The sequence below is a fragment of the Pinus tabuliformis genome, chromosome 8, assembly GCF_031772625.1.
Source record: "Pinus tabuliformis cultivar Carrire ecotype Pingquan chromosome 8, CPIR1, whole genome shotgun sequence".
Taxonomy (NCBI): Eukaryota; Viridiplantae; Streptophyta; class Pinopsida; order Pinales; family Pinaceae; genus Pinus; species Pinus tabuliformis.
This window is the reverse complement of record NC_142294.1, coordinates 310471880-310487088: the sequence shown is the minus strand read 5'-3', so window position 1 is coordinate 310487088 and position 15209 is coordinate 310471880. Positions and strand designations below refer to the sequence as shown.

At 35.4% G+C, this 15209-nt stretch overlaps 1 protein-coding gene across 1 annotated transcript; it reads left to right on the top strand.

Moving 5' to 3' along the window:
* The first annotated feature begins 2566 nt into the window (after window positions 1-2566).
* Window positions 2567-5034, top strand: LOC149235383 (expansin-A2-like). The gene is made up of 3 exons (XM_089461375.1): window positions 2567-2907; window positions 3311-3629; window positions 4482-5034. Exons 1-3 carry the CDS (start codon window positions 2694-2696, stop codon window positions 4783-4785), a joined length of 837 nt encoding a protein of 278 aa, XP_089317501.1. The 5' UTR covers window positions 2567-2693; the 3' UTR covers window positions 4786-5034.
* The last annotated feature ends 10175 nt before the right edge of the window (window positions 5035-15209 follow it).

Below are 15209 nucleotides of genomic sequence, written 5' to 3'. Positions count from 1 at the left end.
TGAATTTGTAAGTGACAATGCAATGGTCAAATGACACATGCAGTAGCAAAAATTTCATGAATATGTCTTGGAAGGTATGGAGCAAGGTGATTACTGCAAAAGGGCATCCTAAGATGAAATGACCCTACTTGCGAGATAAGAAGGTTCATTCACTAGAAAACTTATAAATTAAAGGCTTGGATAATTGTCATATGTCATGCATTTTATGCATTATTATGATGCTACATAGTAGAGAGAGCCATTACTTCCCTTGGTTCACTTGCTTGGGAGGATTTGCATGCATCAAGATCACATTAACTTGCTAAGAAAGAGAAGAGTATAGCCTACAAGGATGAATTCAATGAATAGGAAGATCAAGGGACCACTTATATTCAATAGTAGCTCCATTTTAACCATCTTCCTTTTTGTTAAATATAATCTTGCTTTTTCTACCCCCACCAATTTTTGAATTTATTTTATACTTGTTTGCTTAGTTTGGAAAACTATGAATAATGTTATTGGGTTTTTTTAATGCAAGTTTTCCATTGATATTTTCAATATCTAAGTAACATATGTTATGTTTGATGGTGTGCAAGGGCTTGGAGTTCAATAGAGAGCTTACTATTCCTCCTCTCAACTAATCGCAACCACATAGGAAGTTGGAAAGAAAGGAATTGTTAAGTGGAGGTAATCTTTTCCATTTCTTGTTGCCTTCAATTACATTCGAAGGAAAGTTGCTTATTTCGCATAAGAGCTACAGATAGTCATTTCATTTATTGTTTCACCAAATCCATGACACCTTATGAAGAATGAATTTGATACTAAATGTGTATGAAGCCTATCTCATCCTTCTTCCAACAACAATATTACATATTAGTGATAAGATACAACTTATAAGGATTGGGAGCCTTTGAAACCCTTGGAAGAGGAGCGATGAATATGACATTAAATTCATTAAGAGTAGTATGACTTCAATGCCATCCTTACACAACTTGCAAAGTATCATGATGGACAATGTCCCAGAATAGAAAAAAAAGAGGAAAAAAAAAAATACTAACCTTGATATCACGAGGGCTTCACTTAATGAACCTCTGACATATCGCGTGCGCTCATGGCATACTAAACAATACCCTTAATTTGGCTACATATTGGAAAATACTTCTAAAAATCACATTATTTAACCCCCTACCAATACGAACTCAATAAACCTTCCTAATCTAAAAAACCCATACTTTCACTATATATTATAGGTATCTATTTTTTCATTAACATTTTTTATAACCCTTTATTTTTCATTAACTTTGAACTCCATTTTTTATACTTGCCAATATAAAAATCCTTTACCCCTTATATATCCCCCAATATATTATGTCATTTCTTCTTCAATACATATCCTCCAATATAAATACACATGGTATGGTATTACTTCTCTAATAAAATCCCTATGCTTGATATTTACCGTTTAACAAATATATCACTATTTATTAAACATTTTCCTTTTTAATTAGTATCCATAAACCTTAGATTTTAGAACTCAATAATAATCCATAAAATATGATTAAAATTTATTAATTAATATCCATAAATCTCATAGGTTAGAAGTGAATAATAATCTATAAAAGATTTTTAAATTATAATAAATATTAAAAAACTCTAATATCCATAAATCTCATAGGTTAGAAGTGAATAATATAAAAGATTTTTAAATTATAATAAATATTAAAAAACTCTAAAATCAAATAAATGAAAATTAAAAACATCTCATACCATGATAATAAATGAAATTCTCAATTAAAAAAAGTTGATAGTCCCAATGCCAAGGTTCCCAAGAATTTCCCTTTAAGAATCTTCATTGCCTCTTTGAAAAGGTACCATCCCCTTGAGAATAAGAGTTTTGATTGAGACTTTCATAAGGTCTCATTCATGTATTCCTTATCTTTTGATAAAGAGGAAACGCCCTGTAACATACCTTAATAAATTGGCTAGGAATATTGGGTTATTCTTTTTTTTTTTCTCTTTTTGGGGTATGGGTCCTCTCCACGAAGTAACATACCTTAATAAATTCGCTAGGAATATTGGGTTATTCTTTGTTTTTTTTTCTCTTTTTGGGGATGGGGTCCTCTCCACGAAGTAAAGTTAAAGGGAAGTTTCCATGGTAACAAGCAAAGAGGGTATATGGATAAGAACCAAAAGGTTGAAGATAAAGTTTACATGACAGTATGGGATAGGAACTAAAAGGACAAAGGAATATAATGGTCCTGCTAAATTGAAGTTCCTTCTCTCCAAATTACATCTTTTCTTGAATGGTATGCTACCCTTTCATTGAGGTACAAATTAATGGTATCCTTCCCTTTCATTGAGGTACAAGTTTGGTATATAACATTACTGAATTACATCTTTGACTATGGTATTATTCCCTTTCCTATGATGTGTAAGTTTGGTATTATCCCTTTCCTATGATGTATAAGTTTGGTATCGAACATTATTGAATATTGCCTTTTGCTTTTTCTCTGTGGAATAAACCAAATGGCAGGAGGGATACAAAATAATTAGGCGACAGAGAAGAGATTCAGTGTGAGTGTGTAACCATCACAACCGAAAGGCTGGCCCGTGGGGTCTCCTTGTGCGTCCTCCGCTTTGAATTTCTGCTTCATTTGAAACTTGCCACAACCGTTCCTACATATGACATCTTATTTTTTTGTATATATCTCTGGATGCAACGGAGACTGCTCCTGTCAGTTGCTTCAGTATTAATTTTGCAGTACTTTTGCAAGATGCAGAGTCCAGTAAAGTCTAGAGTTCGATGTGTTTTAATGGTAGTGGCCATTATCTTTGCTCAGACGCTGGTTGCTGCTGATGATTGCGATGGCGATTGGAACTCTGCTCATGCCACCTTCTATGGAGGAGGAGATGCTGCAGGAATCATGGGTACTAATTAATCAAAGTTTTCTGGTTTTTTTGTTGGTTAGGTTATGTGAGTTGAGATGCTTAATCTGTGTTTTGAATAGCTGTGATTTCGGTGACACTTATTTATGGGCAAAATTTAGAACAGTTACAAAACACAAAACACAGTGTCATAATAAAGTACTTGTTTTAACAGAACACCTTCTCATCGTCTAAATTTTTTTAACAGAGCATTTTAACAAAACAAGTTCTCATAGTCTACAAATCTTTAACAGATTATACAAAACACCTTCTCAAGATTTTTTTAATGAAATCAAGACCTCTGGATTTTTTAATTAAACCGAGACCTCTGGTTTTTTTCATCCTTATAAGCTCTCCAGGAATGTCTAGTCAAATTGAATTTATTGGCGTGTGTTTAATGTTGCAGCTGGTGCTTGTGGGTACGGGAATTTATACAGGCAAGGATACGGGACCAACACTGCTGCACTCAGCGCTATTCTGTTCGACAGTGGGGCGGCCTGCGGCGCTTGCTTTGAGATAAAGTGTGTTGATGATTCGCAATGGTGTCTGCCTGGCAGCCCGTCTGTTGTGATCACGGCTACTAATTTCTGCCCGCCCAATTACGCCCTGTCCAACGACAATGGCGGGTGGTGCAATCCTCCTCGCGAGCATTTCGAAATGGCGATGCCCGCTTTTGAACAGATCGCCATCTGGAAGGCTGGAATCGTGCCAGTCCAATACAGAAGGTAAATTACTTGGCTTAGGTTGAGAAATTGAAAAAAATATTGTGTTCATATGCATATATGTGGGATTGAATGAATTTATTTTAATGATGTTCCTTGAGAACTACCGGTTTAAAAGATTTATATTCCAAATCAAATAAAATATCATAATCAAGTTTTTTTTTAAAACAGTTTTTTCCCCTAAATTTTGATAAAAAAAATTCACAGTTTTGTGAAACGTTGTTTCTTCAAACAGTTTGCTCAAATTATATACTTCAAACAGTTTGCTCAAATTATATATTTTTAGATTATTTTCAAATTGATTACTAATGTCTTCATAAGCTGGACATTCCATGATGAAGTGTCAAAGATACAAGTTTTTTCTTCTCAATCTATTTCCCTGTTTATCATCTAAGATGGTGCGTTGGGGTCTTTAGATGGGCTATTAAAATTTTAGCCGGGCTATTAAAATTTTAGCCTTTCTCTTGATTGTGGTACTCAAGTAAGTGTTTTCATTATGCTACTGTGATGCATTGAAATTTTTGGCATATAATTCTTTTTTCCCAACTGGTTTCTCCCACATGGCAGTTCTGAATTTTTCAAGTACCCAATTTTTTATTTTATTTTTTAAAGTTAAGACAATATTGCCATCCCTATTTGCTCATCCATTTGTCATTTTGCTTCTTCTAAATTTTCTTCCTAAATTCATCTGCAACCATCATTATATTAAATTTTCATTTTTTTTTAATATAAATATTTTTATAAAAACATTGTAAAACATTTTAAATTTTACATTTAATAAGATTAGTCTGAGATTTCTACTTTTAAAATAATTTTCCATCCTAAAAAATTTCCATGCTCTAATGGCATCTACAGAGTCCGTTGCGCCAAAGGAGGAGGAATACGGTTCACCATTCATGGAAATCGTTACTTCTATCTCATCCTGGTTACAAATGTGGGCGGAGATGGGGACGTTTCAGAGGTGATGGTGAAGGGGTCGAACACTGACTGGCTGCCACTGACGCGGAACTGGGGACAGAACTGGCAGTCCAATACCAATCTCCAGGGGCAGGCTCTATCATTTCAGGTTACCTCCAGCAGTGGCCACACCATTACTTCATATAACGTGGCTCCTTCTGACTGGCAATTCGGACAGACCTTCCAAGGAAATCAATTCTAGATACACATCATGATAGGATAAATTTCATTACTGTGAAATTTTCGTGGCCTCTGCGATATCCTTGTGATTAATATGAGCAAGGCGCACCAAAGTATAGAAATACAGAAAAGCAATCGCAGCAGAGGCGTGCTCAGCGCAGTCACCTGCACATATCAATACTCTGGGTAACGAAAAGTATGTTCTGTAATTTATGGACCGCAATTTTGTTTTTTATTAAATGAATTACATATCGCACAGACAATTTGGGAATTCCTGTTATGGGTTACAATGGAGAAAAGCATGGTCCCAACTGCCGTGGTTTACTCTGAGCATTTTATATATTGTGCGGTCATTCCAAATGCTGTCCCTTTTCTTTTTTAAGTCTGCGTCCAAATACTTGTGCTGGTTATGCACTTTTGTCTAATTTAAACACTTTATACACCTCTGTTTAGGAGAATACTCAACAAAGTGGTCCAAGGTAAAGTGGTCACAGTTTGAATTTTATAGTGAAAGTTAGTCTATTTGATTGAGCAGAGAGGCTCATTTTACAGCTCAGTATGATGTGTAAGTTTGTTCGTTCCTCATCAAAGTTGAAATTTTATTTATGTCCGCCAAAATAAAATTTAAAAAAAATCTAAAAAAAATAAAATTAAATAACTGTACAAAACATTTAAATAATGTTTGCTCATAAAAAAATTTGCAAGTGAAGAAATTGGATCCCTCTTGGCTCATGTCAGATCCATATTTAAGATGGATTTACGCTGGGATATTGCCAATGAGATGAGTGTGAAAATCCAACATATCACTCTAAGGAAAATCAGGGAATCAAACTTTGGCGAAGACTTTGATACCATGTTGAGGTTTTCGGTTACACCAAAACTAAAACTGGTAGACATTACTAAACTTCCATATCATTATCATTGCCTTTTTGAATGGTCCCAAGTGATTTAGTTAAGGTGACGGATTCCCAATGAAATAAGTGTGAAAATCCAACAAATTCAACCTAACAGAATGGTCAGACAAAAAGCATATCTCATTATTTATGTTGATTAACACATAATATTATTCAATAATTACTCACTATTTTTCTATAAATAATAGGCTTTTACCTTTTTACTAAATACCTCTAAATCTTGATTATTCAAGAAATAAGAGATAATTATTCAATAATTACTCACTAATTTTCTATAAATGATAAGCTTTTACACTTTTACTAGATATCTCTAAATCTTGATACTTCATTTATTTCTTTATTTTCTAAAAAGATAAACTCTTAACTAAATAAAAACTATTTAAAAATAAATAACTTCATATTCACCATTTTTTTTTTCGGAGGAAAAAAAACAGCATAGATTTAAATTAAGAAAATATAAAGATTTGTAATACATAACAAGATTGAGGGCAAAAGGAAATCCCAGAAGCTGATACTAAATATAGGGACAGATTTTCCGGATCATCCAAAACTAGAACAGAAACATATACATAACCTGCTTATCCGATCTTGATATAAAATCATTCTACCTCAGAAGAAACAAAACCAGCAAAAAGATTGCATGATAAAACACATTCATATAGAGAGCTCGCGGCCTTGTCATGGATGAGAGTCACATTCCATTGATACTGAAATCCTGAATGAGGAAGGAGATACCATCATGCATGACTGTTAATGAGCACAGACCAGGCTGCATGGGAAGACCATCCTTTGAGAGGATATCAGCCTGAGCATTCCAGGAACAGGGAATATGCTGAAACGAAATCTGGTTAATTAAGTTCCAAAAGAATTTGATGCGGCTTAACCATCCAAGGAAATGTGTACAGTTTATGAGGCCCATTCACCATTTTGTTACATTTATGAAAGTGAGATTCGGCACTGCAGGGTCAGTTTCTATAGCTTTTTCAGGAAACCGCCTCCAACTCATTAAAAACTTATAACAGGGTTCAACGCGAGCAACCTGGAATCGAATTTCACATCAGATTAAACAACCGACACACTTCAAGCTTAAGCGAACATTTGATTTGACGAACGCATTTTTTAAAGTTTGCTTTATTTGGTTTAATTACTATGCTGGTTTATAATGACATGTTTTTATTTTTATTGGATACTTTAAATTTTGCGCTATTAACTTATTTCTTTATTTCTAAATTTTTTTTAATTAAACGAAATAATTTTAAATTATATTTTTTTAATTAAAACATAAAATTTTATTAAAATTATACCAACCCCGCAACTTACAACTTTGAAAACCGTGAAGGTTTAGAATGAGATACAGACTAAATCATTACCCCCACAACATTGTAAGTACCTTTGGTGTTTTGTTTTAAATTAGTGGACGTTTGACCCTAATTGACAAGTGACATCCCTAAAGGTCTGAACGTACAAACTTATAATGTCACCCTAAGGAGCGTTTCTATTTGCATTATCAATGATCGAAGACTCATGTTTCAAAATAAAAAATATGTCATAATGATTAATGTCGATTCATGATATGATATGAGTACTTAGCTAATAATAATTGTATTTAATTTTTATGTGTTAGATTGTATTTTTTAAGATTAAATTGTATTTTTAGTTTAAAAATTAGCACAAATATATTAGTAAATATGGTTGATATATATTTATAGTTGTATATCAAGTACATATACAATCACATTAATAAATATAGTTGATATACCATAGACGTATATTAATCATAACTATATTAATAATTATTAATTGTATGATAGAGATTTGACTTCCAAACCATCTTTACACATTATCAAACTAATAATTATTAAATATATGGTGGGGATTTGACCTCAAAACCACCTTTACACATGATCAAACTACATTTATTAATGTAGTTGACCATGTGTGATGATTTAATAATTATATAATAATAACCACTTTATTTTATATATGAAAGGTTATTATATTAATATTATATTATATTAATATATTGAAAATTATATTTCAAACTATAACATTATTAACACATATAATAATAACATATGGCTATTATTAATCATAGTTGTTTATTTCTCACCATTCTCTCTCTATATATATAAATAAATCATTAATAATTTTTTACTGACATGTAATTACTAGAGGTGACATTTAATTACTAGTGAGATGGCATGTAATTACTAGTAAACCTCTAGTGGTTTACATGTAATTACTAGAGGTGACATGTAATTACTAGTAAACCACAAACCTCCTTGCCATAAACCAACCAGGCTTGGGCTTGCCTTGTTTCCCAGATTTCACAATCTTTGAATTAACCAGTAACTACTAGTAAACCTCGACTACTGACATGTGATGAATTAACCTATCCTCCTTGCCATAAATCGGGCTAACCTATCCTTATCCTCCTTGGCTTGGCTATAAATCGGGTCAGGCTTGCCTTGTTTCCACGATTTCACAGTCTTCGAATTAACCAATTAACCCAATTAACCAATTGAGCTGCCCACCCTGGGACATCATATATAATAATAATAATAATAATATAAGCCATATATTATGACCATAATGGTTTACCAATATGGTTGAGTTTGGTTGAACATTGTGGTTGACCATAATTGATTATTCTAACCATGTTGATATTGGCTGACCATGGTGGACTATGGTTGACATTGGTTGACCATTCTAATAATGTTGATTTTGGATGACGTAGTTAACCAACTATGGTTGACCTTGGAAGACATTGGTTGACCATTCTAATAATGTTGATTTTGGATGACGTAGTTAACCCTTATTGACCTTGGCTGACCATGTTTGAGCATGGTTGGCCATTGTTACCCATGGTTCACCATGGTTGATCATGCTTGACCATAGAGACCTTGATTAACCATTATGGTGGACTATGGTTGACCATTCTAATCATGTTGATTTTGGATGAGCTAGTTAACCATTATTGACCTTGGTTGACCATGTTTGACCATGGTTGGCCATTGTTACCCAGGGTTCACCATGGTTGATCATGGTTGACCATAGAGACCTTGATTAACCATTATGGTTGACTATGTTTCACCCATGGTTGACTTGTTTGACTATGCGTGAATATTATAAACCCTAATATTATAAACCATATATTATAAACCCAATATTATGAACTCTAATAATAAACCCTAATATTAAACCCAATATTATAAACCCTAATATTAAGCCCTACATTAATCCAATATTTTAAACCCTAATATTATAAACTCAATATTCTGGCCATAATGGTTAACTAATATGGTTGACCAATATGACCATAATGGTTGATCATGGTTGAGCATATTCAACCAGGTTTTCCCATGGTTGACCATGTTTCACAATGGTAGATAATGATTGACCATGGTTGGCCATAGTTGATAATGGTTAATAATGGTTGATAATGGTTGACCATTATGAGTGACCATATTGGTTGACCAAAATTGACCATTATGGTTCAACATGGTTGGCCATGGTTGAACGTTATGGTTGACCATAGTTGATCATTCTAAACATTCTAATCATGTTGATATTGGTTGACCATGGTTGACCATGTTTGATCTTAGTCGACCATGGTTGACCTTGGTAGACATTAGTTCACCATTCTAATCATGCTGATCTTGGATGACCTTGGTTGACCATCGTTGATCATGGTTGGTCATGGTTGACCTTAGTTGACCATGGTTGACAATTGTTGGCCATGATTGTGTTGGCATTATGGCTAGTGTGTCAGCCTTGATGTCAACTTGAATTGTGATCTTGTCACATTATGTCAACGTGTATCTTATCACATTATAGATTTCAAGTGCAAGAGGATGCATAGGAGTTGCAAGAATCTTGATGATTGCAAAGGAGTTGCAAAAAATTGCACAGGATCTGGAGTAGTTGTAGGTGGGTGGACAAGGTTTGTAGATGCTTGAAAATGAAATTTTGGGCAGAAAATTGAGTAATGCAGGTTCCCAAGCTACAACCCAAGTTATAACACATGTCACAGTGTAGAAAACTGAGTTATAATGCACATCCCAAATGGACAGGGTGTGTTACTGCCTCTAAGTGAGGAATAACAAAACACCTCCGACAGAACCATGGAATTGCTCATTGTATTCATGAGTGGGAGGTTTTATAATGTCTATTTGATCCCGTCAAACACTACCATTCACAAAATCCCTGGGTTTTCTCATGGTATCTTGAGGAAAAGAAGCTATAAAAGGGAAAGGAGTTCGATTAGTCTCGTGTGCATTCTTCGTGAGTTATGGTCTGAACAGGTGATTACACTAGAGCACAATGGGGAGGCTCAGATCTAACTATTTAATGAGAGATTTGAAGGAAATTTGATAGGTAAAATCAAATAATGAGAAACGATGATGGTTTGAGAGTTATGACATACTGTTTCATTGCAGATCTGGTTATGAGATTGCAGGAGTTGAAGTATTAGGTTGAAGTCGATGGAGGTTTATGATAGAGTTTGGTTGTAGCCTGAGATTAAAGACTGGACATAGTTGTGCTTCTCATCTTTATGAATGATTTATGATAAAGTGCAAGGGTTGTTACAAATATTATTGGTAGACCCACACTGCCGAATCATATTTTCTTATGCATATGAGGCATTTATCATAGATACTTGAGATAATAATTTATATTGTTATTAGTTGATGAATTAAGTAAAAGAAAGTTTGTATCTTGGGAAGAGTTCTCAGTGGTGGATGTATGCTAGTTCTAGGGTTTGTGGCAGCTAACTGATTGCATATAAATTGTCCTAATGTAATGAATACAAGTTGGGTAAGAAGAGACATATGGAAAAGAAATAAAATGAATAGAGATCTATAGTAATAACAATGATGCTTGCAGGGTCTAGAATATACAAGGCTAAATTTGTTGTTTGAAATTAAGGTTATATGCATAGTTGAGGACATAGCTAGTTGTGATGTGATTTTTGTAGGAGTTGATTTCCTGCAGTGACAAACTTGTTGTGGCTTGTGTTATGATTGTCATAAGGTTTTTGTAGAGATCTTTAGATATTATTGACCTTAGATCAACGACAAAGGATTATGTAATAGAGTTTTTCTTATGTATTGATGTTGTTTCTTGTCTTTTGATCTTGCAAAGAGACTATGGTTATTATTGCATGTTAGTTTTTGTAGCATCGAAAGTGTTATAGTCTCAAAACTTTGTGGAGAGGATAAAACAAAGGAGTTCTCCATAACCTAGAAATCGTTTATGGAAATTCCACCTTTGATCTTGCAAAGAGACTATGGTTATTATTGAATGGTAGTTTTTGTTGCATCAAAAGTATTGTAGTCTTGAAACTTTGTGGAGAGGCTAAAACAAAGGAGTTCTCCATAACCTAGAAATCGTTTATGGAAATTCCACCTAGAAGTGACTCAATTAGATTATTAGCCTATTTTCAAATATTTCTTAAGTCTAAACTTAGGAAAAGGGGTTAATTAATCAATATTAATTGAGAAAGGTGTGAATCATCTAGAAACTCACACTGATCGATTTAAATAAGATATCAACCATCGATTATGTTTCAATCTTGGCCGTTGGAGTCCTAATGGGAGATTATAAGAGGAAGTCGATGGGTAGATGGAGAACACACACAAGAGATCGATTTCTTTGGGAAATTAGATTTTCCAGAGAACAACAACAATTGTCGAAAGATTTTGAGCTAGAGAAGGGAATTATAGACAAAGAGGGGCAGGGATAGTGAGTGCGGAATAAGTCATGTAGATCTAGAGAGTCAGCAGCATAAGGGCCATATTTACTAAAGAAGTTGTGTAGAGGCAACACAGATAGATTCAGAGGGAGATAGATTTTGCTGAAGGAAAGAGAAATTCATTTGTCATTGGTCTAGAAATTCTCTAGGAGGCCAAGCGAATTTCTCCTAGAGGTAGAGTTAGCCAGGACATCATTCTTTCTTGCAGTTTCGGGCTTAGTGAGTTGGATATGCATAAGAACTACGCAAAAGAAGAATGACTCGCTAGTTTTGTCAGTTGTTAGAGTAGGATCAGGCATGGTGTTGAGGTATTTGCCTCACATATATTTCGACCAATTTATTTTTCTAATTAGATTGCTAGTTGGGCATCAATAGATTGTACTCAAATTTCACTGCTGCTTAATAATAAAAACCCTCAACTGCTGCATCGATTTTCCCACATTATGATTTTCTGGGGACTTTAGTCCAAAATTAACTGTGTCAAATTTATTGCATGTGCCAATTTTTTCTCAGTTTCTAGCACTTTGATTTTCTGTAGCATTTTTGTGAAGATTGCAGTGTAATTATTTCATTGTTGTCGTAGCAATAAACTATTAAATTAATTTACAGTTAGAAGAAATAATTCCAGATGCTGCAATAGGATTTCAGTGATAAAATTTTCACATGGTATTAGAGCGATTTTGATCAGATGGGGAAGCTCAGAAGCAAAAGCAAAAATTCGCTATTCAGTGGGAGCAAAAAAGATGAATTTCTGGAGGTTGTGCAAAGCCTAAGCTAAGAAGTGTGAGTTTCTTAGAGAATTTTGATTTTTCAGCACATGTGGGAAGAAAATTTCAACTTGTGAGTTGAGTGATTACAGTAGGCAGAGGGAGCAACAACTTAGTATTTTTGTTCAGTAGATTCCTTGTTTGGGCACATAAGGGTTTTGCAGTAGCAAAATCAGGGCCAGGAGGAAGAGAAAGGCACTCATAGAGATAATTTCTCTTAGATGGTTTCGAGCTTAGAAATCCGATCTTCCTAGTTGTAGTCGACAATTGTTGCAGGCAGTTTTTCTCACTTCAGAGGGAATGTGAATAACAAATTCAATAGCCAAGCAAAGGAAGAGGGATATTTTTCGACCAAATTCAGAGATGGCCACAATTGGGATTAAAGATCAGGATAGGTTAGAGGGAGCCTACAACTTTTTCATCTAGAAGGCTAGGATTCCCTTTCTGCTGGATGAACATGGCCTGAAAGCCTATGTAGATAATGCGGTAGAAGTACCCTAGATGCAGATCAACTAAGGAATACATGAGAGAGACGACGAAGAGAAGTGGTTGATCTTGGATGGAGTCTGAGACCATATAGTCTTGCATGTATCTGGCATGAATACTGCCAAGGAAATGTGGGACACTCTCTTCCAGCTATATTAGAATACTTCCAAGTAATGCAAGATGTTCTTGCAGGATAAGTTGAGAAGCATCAAGATGTAGAAGGGTGAAGGCATAAATCCCTTCTTGACCATGATTCAAGAGGTTTGTGATCAACTTGGAGCCATTGGGGAGGCACCACAATTGACAGATCTTGTACAGTTGACATTGAATATTGTCTAAGAGGAGTGGTAAGTCTTTGTCCAAAGTATCTTTGTTATAGACATTTTTGTGCCTCGCGTCAAGGAGCAGGGAATGTCGATAATTACAGGGATCCTCAGTCCCTAAACATGTTGTTCTTACCCCTAAAAGAACAAGGTCATCAATCAACAACACTTCCAATCAGTTCTCCACCTGAAAACACTTCAGAACAGGCTTATTTTGGATCATGTCAGCTGCTTAACTGAGCTTCTGCGCTGTATTGCAACTGTCCCACTCTGTACCTGCGCTGGAAGTCAAAAACAATGAAGGCTACCTGCGTTGGGCGAGATTGGCCAAGTGGCACAGTCATCCTGCAAGGTGTCATTTGCCCAGGAAGCTTCCAAACTGACACTTGGGTCATGAGATTCGCCCTGTGATGAGTAAGAGGTACTTGATCACCATGTGTAAGCAAGGATCTCCAAGTGGACACAGGAACTGAAGATTAACTGAAGATGGAGAGGACACTAGTCAGCTATATGCCAGCCTCCAGCTGACTCATCCTTTCCTCTTCCCTCCTATATATAGAGCTCTTCTATGAGGTCTAGGGAGGCTGGAATTTTGTATAAGCAAGGAGGTGCTGTTGGTATACTGCCAGGATTATTGGGTGATTGTTTTACTAGAGGTGAAGAAGAGAGTTCTTGCTGCCGAGGAGGTGCTGCTGGATTGGAGCCAACATCATTGGTTGTAACTTCCTCTGGAACCCTGTTTCTTTCTATCAATAAAGTTTGCATGTTCTCCTATATACTTGTTTTACATAGATGCTTTTGTGTTTACATGTATATTTGATGTAACCTAATCCATGCTTCAATTATGATTGCTTGTATCTCGTAGTTTGCTCTCTTTTGTTGTGCAGATTCTATGTGTAGCTGGATCGGCTTGGAGAGCAAAGAGCTGGGAACAGGATACAAAGCGAGAAGGACAAGGATCGACTAAGCGCAAGACACCAGGTTGGTTGATCCTCTTTCCATTCTCTCTGTGCTTTCATAAAGTGGAACATGAAAACTTTATCATTCAGTTGTTGCTAAAGACTGTCACCTTTAGAAAGGGTTAGTGTCATCCGCATCGGATACTTTTCCCCACAACAAACTGGCGACTCCGCTGGGGAGATCCTAGTATCTTGTTGTTGTAGGATTTTGCTATTCATTTCTTGAAGAAAGGAGTACCGAATCGAAAAGCTTTTGACTCTATCAAAAGCGAAGTAGAGGGTTTTGGCTACTCTTGCTCCTTTGCTGAGCAAATTCAAGATTTAAAGAGCTAATCTACAGATGAATCTTTACTCTTAGTGATAGATCTTTATCCTCTTGATCATCCCTTAGCCTGTACTTAACCCATAGCATTTTATTTCAGTCAAAACAGTACATTTTTGAGCTTTTTATGACCCGGAATTCTTAGCAGACGTAACTCTCGTAAGTCAGTGCAGGCTGTCCACAGGCAGTCTGCATTACAGTGCAGGTGCTCCCTTCGGGAACTGTGCTGAGAGTGAAACTGGCAGACCAGTGCCTGCGCTGGTCCAGTTGGCCTTAGTCTAGCTCAACTCTTCCTTTGTGTCTTGGCCCTGTTTGCACTTGTTTTTGGCTGATTGCTTGCTGGTTATTGTATTTGCTGTAGACCACTTCTCCTTGAAATTATTCCGCCTCAGTTGTGTGATGAAATTGTAAACGTTCTTTCAGTATTTCTTGTTTTAGTTACAATTTCCCATTGTGAAAAGCGAACCTAGTAGCTGTGGCCTCTTAGATTGCGATCTTATGAGTTAGTGTTATTACTGTTCATAGCTGTTTAAGTTGGTTTGTTTTCACTTTATGGTTTGAATTCATATATTTTTGGTGTAAAACAAGTACCTGTAAAGCGTCTTTTCATTTAGACAATACTTGTTTGTTTACGCTTCAAATTGAATTCGAAAGTCATACAACAGTTTTCCTTTTGTTAGCATCAACATTAAAGGAAAAGAAAAGAAATACATGCATCTTGCATTTGCATTTTTGATAAGTTTGGGTGTCTGATCTAGGAGAAAGTGCATTAGTTTGTGCTTTGTGCTCTGTGTGGAAAGATATTGTTTTTCTCTCCCCTCAGTAGTTAGGATTTTCAAAGCTAAAAGGATTGTGAAAGCTTGCTTATGATTTTAGCTGCATTTAGGAATTTGTACCAATACATCACGTGGTGATCCTGA